Source organism: Cynara cardunculus (assembly GCF_001531365.2).
Source record: "Cynara cardunculus var. scolymus isolate 2C chromosome LG 2, CcrdV1, whole genome shotgun sequence".
Lineage (NCBI taxonomy): Eukaryota > Viridiplantae > Streptophyta > Magnoliopsida > Asterales > Asteraceae > Cynara > Cynara cardunculus.
Window position 1 is genome coordinate 64107633 of NC_037529.1, and position 15991 is coordinate 64123623.

A 15991-nucleotide genomic window follows, 5' to 3' on the forward strand; every position below is an offset into this window, starting at 1 on the left:
AAGTTGCTCAAAATTCTTGGTTATGGACCACATACGTACTTGACTTAACCGAATTAATTACATGTTTGCGTGTCGGACCAATCTCTACCAAACCCATTCTTTCACCCCCTCCTTAAAAACTAGGAATGTTTACATCGGATGGGAGGCCCTTCAAATCAACCTATCAAATCAATTAACGATAATTTCTAAAATAACAACCATCATTTCATAAAAATCTTTATGATAATATTGTATTTTCAGTTTTTTATTTATTATACTAATGTATTTTTAAATTATTTTTATTAGAATATTGTACTTTGAAAATTTTACTTATTATATCATTGGGTTTCATTTTGATTTAAATTTATCTATTATACCAGGTTTTCATATTATCTCATTGTCTACATAGGTTGTTCATATGTACTATAGCTAATGTGACATTTTATATTACAATATTGTATTTTCAAAATTAATTTATAGCATCTACTGGTTCTTATTACAACATTGTACTTTTACTTTTAATATTTTATTACTTACACATTTTGCATATTATTTGATGAACATGTTAAATGAATTGGAAAATTTTTAAATTATTTATTAATATATCAATATTAATAAAAACTAGTAAAACACAAATTTATTTTGCTAACATTTTAAAAACATATGTATTTTTTGAAAAAAGAAAATAAGAATTCTTACTTTTTTTACCAAAAAAAAAATATTATCTTTTAAATAATATATCACACTTGTTTTAAAAAAATTTACTTGACATGTAAAATATTAAATTAATTAGATCTTTTTTAATTATTCATTAATATCACAATATTAAAAAAGTTATAGATCACAATTTATCTCGCTGACATCTTAAAAAAACTTTAAAAGATGTATTTTTTTAACAAAATAAAATAAAAAGTATTTTTTTTTTACAAACAAAATAGTTATCTCGAAAATAATATATCATATCTATTTAAGAAATATTTTATTCTAGAATATTTAATGTATAAGCAATTTAATAAGGAAAAATCAAAAAAGAAATAAATGTTTTTTGCATCGTAGAAATAAAACATAAATTGAAAATAGGTTTTTATTTTATTTTAATCATGTCATCAAAATGATGTGTAATCGATATTCACCTCATTGTATCCAAGCAAGCAAAAAAAAGTGTATGGGTTAACTGGTTTAAAAGGTAATAGATTACCCATTGCTATAATGGATAAAATTTTCAAAGTACGATGCCTTAATAAAAAATAATTTGAAAGTACATTGTTGTAATAAAGAAAAATGAAAGTAAAAATTCTATAATAAAAAAATTTATGAAAGTAAGTTGATATTTCATACATTTAACACTTAATACTATTGTGATAAAAAGGTTATACCGACTGAAAAAAACTGTATCTATACTGTATTATAAAGTATTTGATAAAAACTCTTAAAAACTACTTTTTATGCATGAAGTACTGTTTATTGATGCATATTACTTAAAATTCAAGATTACAAGTAGATTGTGCTTAAGTACAACTTATTAAAGTTCTATCTTTGAATTCTTATAGATTGTGCAAATACAGTATAAACATCTCATTTTAAATATAAAAAATCTAAAATATAATTAGGATAATCATTAAATTCTAACAGAATACTTAATTATTATCTTTATAAATATTATATTATTAAACCTAAATTAAATTATAATTAAAAATTTTGAATTAAAGAAATTACACCAAAACACAAGAACTTTTAAAAAAATTAATTTTATATTGATATCGATATATTTTTTTTCAAAAATTTATAATATTTTTAAATTTATATTTTATTCAAAAATAAAAATATTATCGTTTTCACAAAACCACATAAAAACCGTATTATATCGACATAAAAAAAACAAAACAAAACACTGAAATCAAGATATGTTTCGATGCATTACACGAGTACCCTTCTAGTTTTTATAAAATTCATACCAATTTTAATTTTATAACTATTATTCTTAACCTTGTTTTATTTTTAATTTTCATTATTATTAGATTAATTTTATATGTATATATATATAGGAAATGGTTCAAACGAGAACACCTTCATTTTACGAGAACGCAAGAACGCTCTTTTACCATAGACAATCACATGTGATACTATTATTTCATCACATATGATACACATGTGATACTAAATCAGAGACGCGGACGATGCGATCTTGGTTGTGGGCCAAGTCGTCCTTACACCACTACGCCCCTTCATAAGTATTATCACATGTGATAAGGGTGTTATTGATATGATACTATAATCCATCAAGACCATCGCATGTGATGCTAAATCATAGACACAGACAACCTTTGACGTGACCTAAGTCATAGAACACATCGTCCGCACATCACAGGGTCCGCTCATACGTATTATCACATGTGATAAGGATGTTCTCGCGTTCTCACAAAATGGAGGCGTTCTTGTTTGAACCTCCACCTATATGTGTGTGTACATTATTAGTATGTTTTCTTGTTTTGATTATTTGAATTCTATTTTTTACCATTATCATCATCATTAATAGAATACCATTGATTAAAGGATGATTAACATTGTTTGTATTCAACTCCAAAGATATATAAACCTGATATGAAATTACAAATAAATTCCAATTCTGTTTCATGTCAACTATAACATCATAGTATTTGGTTAAGTTTTGTTGATGCAAAGTGCATTGACTAGTTGGACAACTGCAAATTCTTCTGTCATATTTCGTTTTTCACAATAAGAATTGAGTAATGGAAAATTAGAAAACCAAAGAGAAAAAAAACAAGAGGAAGTTGAGTCAGAATTATGATAATTCAACTACGATTTAGTATTTTTCATATTTGCTTAGTAATTTCGAAAATTCTGCATGTGTGTGTGTGGTGTCATGTATCGGGACGTCAAGAGAATCAGAGGAGGCACCAAAAAGCTGAAATGTAGTATGTAGAGATGGCAACGAGATTGGGGGTGTCGGGGGATCACAATCCACATTTTATAAGTTACAATACTTATTAACTGAATAATAAGAAAACATCACAAATATATCAGTTACAATACTTATTATTTGAAATTTTATATAATAACATCGTTATATCAACAAAAGTTTCCCACGAACAACGAAATCAATAATATAATTCATTTTACGATTTTTGTCATGAAAATTTGATTATATATATACATACATAATATATACTCATTGGGGTTCTCACTTAATTATTATACTTGGGAGCTTTTTGTTTACCTCTTAATAGTTCTATTAAGAGGCAACATCTGAATCGTTAAAAATTAAATCTTGTTTGGCAAAAAGAAAGTATGTCTCTTAATGGTTCTAAAACCCTCTGAATGATTTTGCATCCTAGGTCTCCCTTAATCATTAAGAGCCCTAATTTCATTGTAAACAACTACCAACAATTATATTTCATTTTTATACTATATCATGAGAGCCTCTTAATCATTCTGACCACTTAATCATTCTGCATCAAACCATTCAACAATTGTCAAACAACTCTTTAGTATATATGTGTATGTACAAATAAATTTACAAATTAATACTCAAAGTTAGGGATATAGTGTATCCCCATGCACGGTTTATAAATCTGGGATTCTTCATCCCTATCCCCCATCCTCGGTCAACTCGGGGATTGTAAAACCCAAAATTTTAAATATATGAGCCTTTAAATATATTTTTATTAAATTTATTTGAAGTGTTAAAATATTTATGTAATTAATTAAATGAAATAATTGTAAAATTCTTAAGTAATAAAAAAAATAATGAAAAGAAAGATAAAAAGGAAAATAAAATAATTTTTTTTATTTTATTGGATTAAAAATTAAATTATCATGTCATGAGGGGTCATATTGTAAATGTTAAAAAGTTCGGGGGATAAACGTCATCTTTTTCAAATATCAGGGGCCTGTTTTGCCAATAATACATCCATGTTTGTAAAAAACGACCTCACAACCTAAAACTCGTGATTTGGCCGATTTCTTCAACTAATAAGCCAAAACTGTTGACATATAAATTGTAAAGCACTGGCTTAGGATCATTTTCATTCAAGTAGCTAGTAAAATCGTTGAGTTTTGAAAGATAAATCTGAGTTTGAATTTCGGAATCAAAAATCTCGGTTTTTCACCGATTTTGGATGAGATTCTTGATCAAATCTCTTGATTTTTATGTACATGACTTTGTTTTTAAGTACTCTATCAAACCTTAGTAGCATCATATCTCATATTCGAGTTTACATGGTTCGATTTTATGTTTTTTTTAAAGTTATGGAGTTTTTTTTTAAACTAAACTTTAAATCAAATTTTGGAACTCATTTCTTCATGAAAATTTATGTCATTTATGTTAAAGTGTTGGTAAATATATTACCAAGGGTTTGCTGCAAAAAGAATGAAGAAAAAAAGTCAAGAAACGAGTCATTTTCAAGCTTTAAAAACTTAAAATCAAGCAGCCATGCCTGTCGTCACGTTCGGGTTACCAACCGGGTCGGTCGGGTCAATATTCGACCCAAAACCCACAGGTTGACCCATTTTATAAGAAAACGGATTTTGCTTAGGACGAGATTCAAACCTTTGACCTTAACTATAATAACCAAGCACCTTAACTACTCAAGTGAACAGGTTATTTTTGTAAAGTTAATGTTACAAAATCTATTTAAGTTATTATTAATTATCTGTAGTTTTCCATTGATATTTGTTGGTCCCAAAGGGTCTACAAGAATACTAAACAGTTTGTAGAAGGGGGGGTGAATACAAACACAATTTTCAAATTTAAAATATATATTGATAGAGAAGATCAATACAKATTTTACAAGATTGTTTGCGGAAAGATAAGGTATAAGAAACCTATCTAAACAATCTTAAGTTACACACAAAGGTTAGCAAATACAAGAAAAGATATTGCTAAAAGAGAGTCTTTTACTTAAGCTGAAAAAAGCTTGAAGTAAGAATGAGAATAGAGAGTGATGCGCGCACTCTGCATGGAGAAGAAACACTTCTATTTATACCCAGTGCATTAAATGTTCATTTAATGCAGTATGGTAGGTTTAGAGTGTGTGTCAAGCCTTAATAGGAAGGCTTGTCCTTTGTTACAGTAAATAGTACAAAAACACTATTTATGAACAGACATCCTTACCTAAAGATGGTGGACAAAGAGTCGACTAATCGGCTCCGTACCGTACTATCTCTGGTAAGGGTATGGGTTTGTCCTTTTGTGTGTGCAAGGACAAAACAACAACAATCGTGCTAAGCAAGCTTCCTTTGATCGCTGAATGCTGGAATGACCTGAAGGTCTCATCATCATTCGYTGAAGCTAAAGCAGTCTTCACACATAGCTAGACAGGTTTGTAATCACTGAATACCGCTTCAGATCACGTACGCGCCAGTCTCTAATCTTCAGTTTCAGTCTTCRACGTTTGCTGAAGGATCTTTGGTGTGAGTGTTGTTTCCTTGAAGTATCGTTGTCTCTGAATGAATTACAATGCTAGTTCTTCAGCGATCACTGAACATGCTCAGTGTATTGATCGCTGGAACTGAAAGTACAGAAACACAAAATATATCGAAAGGAAAAAGGGATTATCATCAAATCACTGAGAGAGAGGATCAACAATTCATTATAGCTCCTTGAGTTCTGAAAATATACTTTCAGTAACATTAACTTTCTTGGGTATTGTGTCTCATCCTTATCCACTCTTCCCCTATATGAAGAGGTATTGGGTTTATTTGAATATCATCTCTTTGAAGCACTATTTAGCTCAAGTCTCTTTTCTCTTCATCTCTTAAGTTAAGTTTAGCATTTAATTTTCTTGTATTAAGATTGTAATTGTAATCTGCTGCCCACAGTCTCACCATTGTGGTCACAGATTTTGTTTTATTTTAGTGAAAGTTATATTTCAGTTTAATTTATTGTTTTATATTATGCTTCTTATGTCTATTATGAGCTAATTACTTATATGGGTGTGGGTGTGAATTTAACTTAGGATTTTTATGCAATAATTGAGTGTTGTTATTCTTTATCACTTCGTAAATTTGGTCACTTAAGACGGGACTAAAACTCAACGCGAATAAGCCGATCACTTTGAATTGTTAGTATTAAATCTTTAACCTAGAGATAGGCGAATTTCAAATACGGATTAAGTGATGCACAAAGAACTTGAGAAAACCTTTGATATTTACATAGAGATAGGAATTTTGTATGTATTTAGCTAATGATTAAGCATTGGAGATTCATATTACAAACAGATTTGACTATGAATTTTATTTCTTTTTCTGTTAAGCTAAATCAACAAGTTTCGGAGTGGTGAGAGTGGGAATTTTGTGGGGACTGTTTATAAATTTTCAGTTTCAAGAGATCAGAATTTTTACAAACATCTCATAAGTCTCTGATCGTTATATTGTCGATTTTATCTTAAGAAATATTGCACTCATGCCCATCTTTCATTTCTAAGTTTATTTCGCTAATTTCGGCTTTTAAAGTTCTTTATAAACAAAAATCTAACTTTTAATCATAAACTGAAACATGCTCAAAAAGTTCATGAAATTCTATGATTCTCAGTAGTTCAATCTCTGTGGAAACAATCTCCGTATTTTACCACTTTATTACTTGCAAGTGATCATAGTGTTGGCATGCACTTGCACTGCCACTGTGGGGACTTTGTGCCCCTTGAAAAGGCTTTCATGCCTAGCAAAGTACAGGGCTATCAATCGGCTAAACCAGACGTATGACTTCTCAACCTTCTGTGAACTTTTCTTCTCAGTTAAGCGAGTTCCTTTTTTCTTTTTTTCAAAAGCAGTCCTTTTCTTTCCCCGAACTAATTCCTAGATTCTCTTCCTCAAAAAAAAAATGTCTATCAATTGATCCCTATAAATTCAGTCAAAGTCTGAGTGAACATGAACGATCCTAAGTTGTCACATATGCGTAAGGATTGGTTTTCGGAAATAAAAAAATCCTTATTCATATGCACAAGGATTCCACTATGACCTCGATTCAAAAACCTTACGCATATGCGTAAGGATTCTTTCTTTTGTTTTTTTTTTGTTGTTGTTGCTGAAAACCAATCTTTACACATATCGGTAAGGATTGTCTAAAAAGTCATTTTGGGTCAGAAAATGGTTAAAGAATGAAACCACTTATCAGTTTTGACTATTTATATTAATTCCTTCAACTTTTTATCTATGTGCCTTTAGTTCGGAGCTCGTAACATAACATACTCCAATACATTTGTTTGTAATAGATACAAGTGTATATGGTGAGGCTCGTTACTTCAATTAGTTCTCATGTTCTTTCGATTAATCTCTTGTTCTATAAAAGTAAAACAACTATTTCAATTCGGTAAGAATCTTTTCTTCTATCTTAATTGATATTATTTCATTTCATCAGACATTCCAGATTATTTAAGTGTTTCAAAGCATTCGATATTTCTTGTCGTTCTGTAAATATCACAGCCTAGGGAATAGGGTGTGATATCAAGCAAATGTGTTTGTTACACACTTTCCATTCCGGCTAATTCACTCTTGAGCCGTTCATAACACTAATAAAATGGACTTTTACCCCCCAAATATCCTAATAAATTACGTAATAATACATTTAAAAGTTAGGTGAATTAACAAGTTTTATAGACAAATGGGCCGTTTACCAAATGTTTACTCGGGTAAGCGTTTACCAAGTAACATTACCTCACCGGATAAATATAGTAAGGACCAAGAATCTTATCCGGTAAGAGCGAGACAAAGATCAAGAGTCTTACCCCGTAAGGTGAGGACGACGACTGTTACCATGGTAAGCGCTTACCGGGTAAATTGTTGTATACTATGTCGTTTTGGTGGACTAAAATCTTACCTGTTAAGTACATAATAGTGTTAAATTTTCCCGTCAAGCACTTACCAGGTAAGTGTTTGATAAACGGCCCCAAAGTTAGGTGACTAAACAAGTTTTATGGACAAAGTTGGAAAAGCTAATTGGTCACTAAAAGTAAATTGTTCTATTAGTCTTTTTTTTTATTACTTTTGAAAATTTTCCTATTAATATATATATATATATATATATATATAGAGAGAGAGAGAGAGAGAGAGAGAGAGAGATGAGTTATTATACAATCCTTTACATTTGTACAACTCAATCTCAACCGTCCATTTAATTTGATTAATATATGATTTCATAGAAGTTTTGGTTGTTTCCTAATATAAAATATTGATCATAATTAATGAACCATATTCATCTTACATAAATATTCAAATCATAATAAATGAACTCTCATCATTTACATAAATATTTTAATTTATTGGGTTGTATTGGTTGTACAAATGTGACGGGTTGTATTTGAAACAAACTCTCTCTCTCTCTCTCTCTCTCTCTCTATATATATATATATATATATATATATATAACACTTTTCAAAAGTGATACGTAAAATAGTTAAACGAGCTATTTAATTTTTCTATGCTATTAAGCTGTCAACTTCTCGAAACAACTTGTTGTCACGTTTTTATATTACATTGTCTAATTTTCGGTCATATAAACATGAAGTTTCATTACTATATTACGACATTTACGTGTCCTAAGATCTATTATGTTATACTGTAAATATTTCTTGAAAAAAGTACTAATAACTTGTAAATAATTTATATTATATATAATAACCAAAATGTTAGTAAAATAATAATTTAAAATTTTCAGTATAAAACAAAACAACATCTTGTAAACAATATTTTTCAACTTATTTTCTTTTAGCTATTAATTAAAGAGTAAACTACAACCATAAGGATGATTTCTGATTGGTTTGAGCTTGACTTCAAAGGTCAAAAGTACTAGGAGGTCTCAGGTTCAAATCCAAGCAGTAATAAAAATCTCATTGTGGCCACGGAGGTTTAAATGCGGTGACTCCGGGCTATTTGTAAAGCAGATGGTCGCCCTGGGATTACTCGGCGCACATAGCGGGTCGGATATCCAGGTTAATCATAAAAAAAAAGTAAACTACAACAATAAATTTACAAAAACTCTAATTTAAAACTGCATTGGCGAAATTAACAATTTTCAACGTACTGTATAGCTTTTAATTTTTAAGGATTACTAAGACAATGTTTGGCTACCATAAATAAGCTTATTTTTTCAGCTTATTGAAAAAGCATCGATTGAGAAAGAATTACATAGTTTATTAAAATATACGTCAAGTAGTGTTTCAGTAAGCTATATGGTTTGTTTTTCTAAAAATCAATTATGTTTTATATATTTTACACAAACGATAAAAAAATTAATAAATAAAAACTTTAGTCTTTTAGGGCATTTTGCATTTTAAATTTAGTTTATGTTAAACATAACTAATTTTTTTAAAAGTATATAATATTTATATACAATAAATAAAACAAATATACATTTCTCATATTTGGTGAGGTTTGAACCCTTAAGCTCCTAGGAGGCCAATGACTTACATACCGCTAGATCAAAGATCATTTGGTTAAACATGACTAATTTATCAGTTACCATCTAGTTTATTAGACAATATCTAAAGTTTCAACAAACAATTAGTAATTTACCAGCCAATTAAACTATAGTTATCAATTAATTTTTCAAATATAACCTAAATAAGTTGTTGAATTACTTTTTGAAAGATCCAACAAAACAAGTGGACAAACCGTCAGTTCATCTGTTATGAAACGACTTATGTCATCATTTATCATAATCAGTTTTTTTTGCAAAGTAAAAGACATCAAATTTGATCGGATCATATTGAATTTTCAAACGTGATTGCTATTAGATGACATTTATGGTACATCTAAAATTGATCGTATTCATAAAGTTTTTCTTTAAAGTGCATATAAAATATAACCCATATTGGACACGATTCTATATTTAGTAATGTAAAATCTCCCTTATTTTGATTAATATAAGGGGAAAAATACAAAGCTTGTGTAGCTCATGAGTAGTTATGTATGAACAATATTACAATTTTTCTAATTACTTTTAATTGTTAGGATTTATATTTGATTTTTTATTTAACATTCTGTTCCACATAGGTAAAAATTGAGATTCCTCTACCCACTATAATAAAATTGGTTTTATAGGACGTCACCAATAAATAAGCGTTCTAATAGACTGTTTTATAAGGGGTTGTTTACCAAATTTTTTTATTAAGTCCTGTATGGATAAATTTGTTTGTCCGGATAAATTTGTCTATCTGGATAAATGGGTGTTGTGAGTTTTGGGATGTTGCAAATAGTATTAGAAATTTTAGGGGGTGTTTGATTTGATGGAATGATTTTGAAGGTTTCGGATTTTGTTGAACAATTTGAACTTGGAGGGATTTGGATTTGGAATTGAATTGAATTGAATTCTATTTTTTATAAATAATTTATAAAAACAAATTATAAAATAAATTAAATTATCATATTATTAATTGATTATTACAAAACAAATGTTTTAAATATTTTAAAACATTATTGCATACAAATTCTACAAAATCCTATGTTTATAGGATTTCAAATCCGAGAAAATTTTCAAACCAAACACGGGATTGGAATGGGATTCAATTCGAAATCTAATCTAATCCTCCAAATCAAACGAGACCTTAGAGTTGATCATTTTTTCCATTTGAATGGTGGGGAAAACCTCGTCAAGGATGATGAGTCTCTGATTAAAGGAAGAGGGGTGTTTACAACATATCGGGCAAATCTTACATCAATGATAAACAAGACGAAAGTTGGGTACGTCTGTCGTAAACGTCGGGAATCCATTAGGGACAACCTATTTCACATAGATCGAGCGTGAGATTTGTGAGCACCAACACATTCTCCAAAACCAAGATTTTAAATACTCACGGTTTTTGAAAATAGATTTTAAATTTTTTTATTTTTAAAATCTAGATCCATTTTTATTATTATTTATTTGTGGAATATCCTTCCTTTTTAATTACTTTTTTTTAATAGAATTTGAGGGGAAAGTGGGTTAATTTAGCAGTCTTTGAGGAATAAAGAGGTGGAATAATTTGGCCGTTGATATCACTTAGAAACAACACTTGTTTAAGCATCAGTGGTCAAATGTTTCATATTACCATCATTTGACCCAACTCTCATCTCTTCAAATGTTCAACCAATTATATCACACTTATTTTTTTACTAAAATAGCAAGTATTTTGCCATTTCATATAATCTAATTTTGTTGTTTTATATATTTATAAATATATATATATATTAGAAGGGTACTCGTGCAATGCAGCGAGATATATCTTGATTTTAATATTTCATTTTATTATTTATCTCAGTCGATGTTATAATATGGTCTTATGTGATTTTGAAAAAACGATTATTTTCTTATTTTGGAATAAAATATGATTTTGAAGATATCATAAAAATTTGACAATAATATATCGATATTAATATCAAATTAACTATTTAGAATTTCTATTTGTGTGTAATTTTTTAGTTCAATTTTCTTATTATAATTTAATTTAGATTTAATCACGAAGTAATTTATATTTGGTTTAATAATATAATTTTGTTATAAATATAATAATTAAGTGTTTTATTAGAACTCAATGATTATCCTAATTATATTTTAGATTTTTATATTTAAAATGAGATGTTTATCCTTTATTTGATTGTTTATCTACAGTTAGTTACACGAATTCAAATATAAAGCTTTAATAAGTTGTACTTACGCCACAATTTACTTGTAATCTTGATTTTTAAGTAATATAGTATAGATATATATTTTTTAATAAACAGTACTTCATGCATAAAAAATGTTTTTAAGAGTTTTTGTCAAATGCTTTATAATATAGTATAGATATATATTTTTTAATAAACAGTACTTCATGCATAAAAAATGTTTTTAAGAGTTTTTGTCAAATGCTTTATAATATAGTATAGATATATATTTTTTTAATTTTGATATTTTATACAAAATTATATAGTAGAAAAAGAGGAAATTTAATTTAATAATAAATTATTATGATTATTATTTGTATTTAAGCCTTAATTGATTATATAACAGCTTAATGTTTTGGATTATTTTAATTGGATCTCTAGGTTGTCTCCTTGTTACTTTTTTTCCCAAAAACATAAACAAACACTTTTTATTATAATAATATTTTTTTAAATATTTCTTTATGCAATTTATTTTATTATTGATTATTAATAAAAATCTGATTCTCATCTACATCAAATCAGATGCCTTACTAAAAAACAGAGACAGGTCAAAACGATAAAACAATCAACTTACCAAAAATGTAACAAGTGTTTTTTAAATTATATATGATTTCCATAGCAAATCGTATGTAATTTATAACACGTCCCGAGTGATTGTATTGACCAGTTATTGCACGGACGAGTTTTCACGCAATCTTGGTCGTATTGATCAGTTGTCCTCATTTTTTTAGATATGGTGTAAACCATATGGGATTTGACACCTGTATTTTTCACTAGTTGATCTCCTTCTAAACAAAATTTTAGAATAATTACATTTTTTGTCCTTGTTATTTACAAAATGTTATGGTTTGGGTCTGTAAAATGAAATAATTACAAATTAATCACTTTAGAAAAATAATTATGTATCAAACCAATCAAAACTATATGTTATATGTTAGAGTCTCACATTATCAAACCAGATTAATGGTATGACAATATTTTTGGTAACAATTTAAATATTTATTTTTTATTCACATTTTTTCAAAAAAATAATCTGGTTCGTGTTTGTATTTCATTTTTTTTTTCAATTTTCATGTTTTCATTCTCGTATTTTATGAAACCAACATTTTCTTATTCAAAAGCTTCGTTGAAAAATTGTTAATCTTAGTAATCTTACCTATCCTCACCAATGTTTGAAAAAAAAACTCGCCGCAACAGCCGTTATGGTACGTCATGACTTAAAACTTGCGTCTCATGCCACGTAATGTCTGAGGCACGGTATTTGTTAGTTTTTAATATATGACTTAGATTGCTTATTATTATTTGATTTATTGAGTAACGACAGAAAACGTATGTTTCAGTATATTATTTTATAAATGATATAGAGATTTGTCATCATAAATCAAGTCTTGAAAAACATCATGACCTCGTCGGGACTTTCAAGACTTAAGACTTGACATCGTAACTATACCACATGTCACACAATATTTTGAACTTGATCCTCACACTGTAAAAGCATCTAATTTATAATTATTTTATGAATATTTTTTATTTTAAAATGATGAAAATATAATAATCCAAAATAGAAATCACTTGTAGATCTCACACACTCCTCCATCATCTATGCGCTATATATATGTGGGTGTGTATGTATATACATCTCACCACCCCTCCTCGAACTCACCAGTCAACACCAATCTAACCCAAATATTTTGCAACATCGGAATTTCAAGTTCACGGTTGTGCAACGCTGTGCTTCGTCGGCCGGAAAAATTAAAATCCGAAATAAATTAATACAGAAAAACACAATCATCCCTTCATCCATATGGGTATATGTGCATCGGTTCAGTACAGAAGAAATCAAGGAAGATTATTGATCAGCAACGGGCCATCATCAACGGCAAAGGTGATCCACTCCGGCGACGGGAGGTTACAAGAATTCCGGCAGCCAATCAGAGCCAGCAACGTGATCTCCGACCAGTCAAACGCTTTCTTCCTCTGCAACTGCGAGACCATGTTCATCAACTGTCACGTGCCTCACATGGCCGCCGACGAAGAGCTCCAGCCGGGTCAAATCTACTTCTTGATGCCGATCTCAAAGTCAAACAAACCCTTCTCTTTGCAAGAACTCTGTTCGTTGGCCATTACAGCCAGCTCGGCGCTCGACAAAAGTTCAGAAACGAGGAGGAATGGCGGTGCGGTGTCATTTAGTAGGCGGCAGAAAAGCAATAGGAATGCAAAGGCAAACCATGAGGCCAATTTCCAGCTGGCGTTGAAAAAGCTTGGATGATGCATTACGTGGCACTACGTCATACGTTAACGTTTTTATTGTATTTGTAACGATCCGAGAAGCAGCCATTTCTTTATTTTCAATGTCACAAAAAAAGGTACAAAATATCAATGAATTTTTTCTAAATTAATACATTATTTATCCCTTTTTTTTATTAACCTAGATATCCAACCCGCTATACGAGTCGACTAATCTCAGAAAGACCATCTGCTTTGTACGCAGTCCGGAGTCACCGCATTTGAACATCCGTGGCCACAAGGGAATTTTTATTTCTGTTTGGATTTGAACCTGAGACCTTCTTGTATTTTTGACCTTTGGAGTCAAGCTCAAACCAATTAGGCACCACCTTTGTGGTTAGGATCATATGACTTTCTGCACGCCCCTAGAGGTTTTAATGAGATCACCAAACAATCTTCACCTCTAACCGAATCAAATATTTTTCACTTAATGGAACCATTAACAGGTAAACAAACCTCCTCTAAATCTATTAAACTTATGTTCTGATACCAAGTTGTAACACCCTAAATTCTGGAAAAGAGCGAATAGCTTAAAACTTTTGATAAACATAAAAAATAGTATAAGTTTCTTCCCCAAAGTCAACATCAAATACTTATATAGATAATTTAAGGTTTAAAGCCAACGACTTTAGAAACTGAACCTTACACAAGATCTTGGTTAGGAATGGATGTTATAAAACCCACATAACAATCGTTATCTCCAAGGTATGAAAGACGTCCTAAAGAGCTAAGTCTTTCATGTGGATCTATTTACCATTCAACTCATTCCAAGTGTCGGCAGTACCGCTCACACTAGAACTTGATGCACATGTCGACAAGAAAAAATGTTAGGCTTAGAGGTTAAAGCCTCGGGAGTTTAAACATTTTAAACCACAACTCCATGATAATTTGGATAAAATATTGTTTTTCAAATAACGACTTGTTTTGTTAGTAAAACGCGTTATGCAACACCAAGACTCTATTTTGAAAAAACACAAATAACATGTTTATGTAACACTCGACATCCTTTCAAAACCATAGTTAATCACTATAATCCAACCCCAAACACATTTTTCAATGACAGGGGAACCTGTTTGGCCGTTTCCATTTGATGTGACAGAAAACAAATTAGGCCACATCTAACTTGTTGTCGTGTTGAACCTCAAGACCTCTTGTCTTAGTGCCAACTGACCTCCAATGTAGTTACAGTCCATAGATTTAGTGTTGACCTTAGTGCCGACCCCTCTGGGTTTCACCTCAATGCTCAACAATCTTAGTGTCTGCTCTTTAGAAATCACATATCGCCAGAAACTCGCTTTGTTTGCCCGCCTGCTATTAACTCCTCTTTTGTCAATGGTTTGAACATGCTAAATAACTCCAAAAGTATTCAACTCCAATATACAAAACATCACATGTATAAAATGCCTAACAACATGAATATCATACAATTCAATAGATTGTTGTCCTGAAAAGTAATGAATTACACATGATGTGTTTGTAGATGGGGTAGAATACAAACACAACAAATTTTCACTTTTAATTCTATATTTTGTATTAAAGCAAGAATTATAGATTTGTCGCGGAAGTTAGGAAGGTAAGATCTGATCCTAAATAATCTGACTGGTGACAATTTGCTAATAGATGAAAAAGTGAAAGAAGAAGGTACTCTTTCAGATCTGAAATACTCAGATAGTCCTTCATATTGTAACGCTAATTTTGGAGCTCAAAAGTTTTTTTGAAACAAGTTGCAACATATGGCAAGGATGATTTTTTTATAGCCATCATTGCATTAAACATTGCTTGCTAGCTTTAATGTGCGACTTTATCTGATTTAATGATCCATGCATCCGTGTACTCTTCATTTTGGTCTTTGAAGTTGCTGTAGACTAGAGATGGCCAAATCGGCCCGGCCTGGCCCGGGACCGGGACCGACAAAGGACCGGCCCGGGACCGGGACCGGTAAGGACCGGTTATGGGACCGAAAATCGGGACCGGTTGAGGTTTTTGGTAGTTTCGTGGGACCGGGACTAGAGATGGCCAAAAACCGGTCCCGGGCCGGTCCCAATCGGTCCTTACATTTCTCATAACCGGCCATAACCGGTCCCGG

The 15991-nt window shown here is 30.3% G+C and overlaps 1 protein-coding gene across 1 annotated transcript; it reads left to right on the forward strand.

Annotated features, from left to right (window-relative positions):
- The first annotated feature begins 13423 nt into the window (after window positions 1-13423).
- LOC112506296 lies at window positions 13424-13888 on the forward strand. The gene has a single exon (XM_025110305.1). The coding sequence runs from the start codon at window positions 13424-13426 to the stop codon at window positions 13886-13888; it is 465 nt and encodes a 154-aa protein (XP_024966073.1).
- Window positions 13889-15991: the final 2103 nt, after the last annotated feature.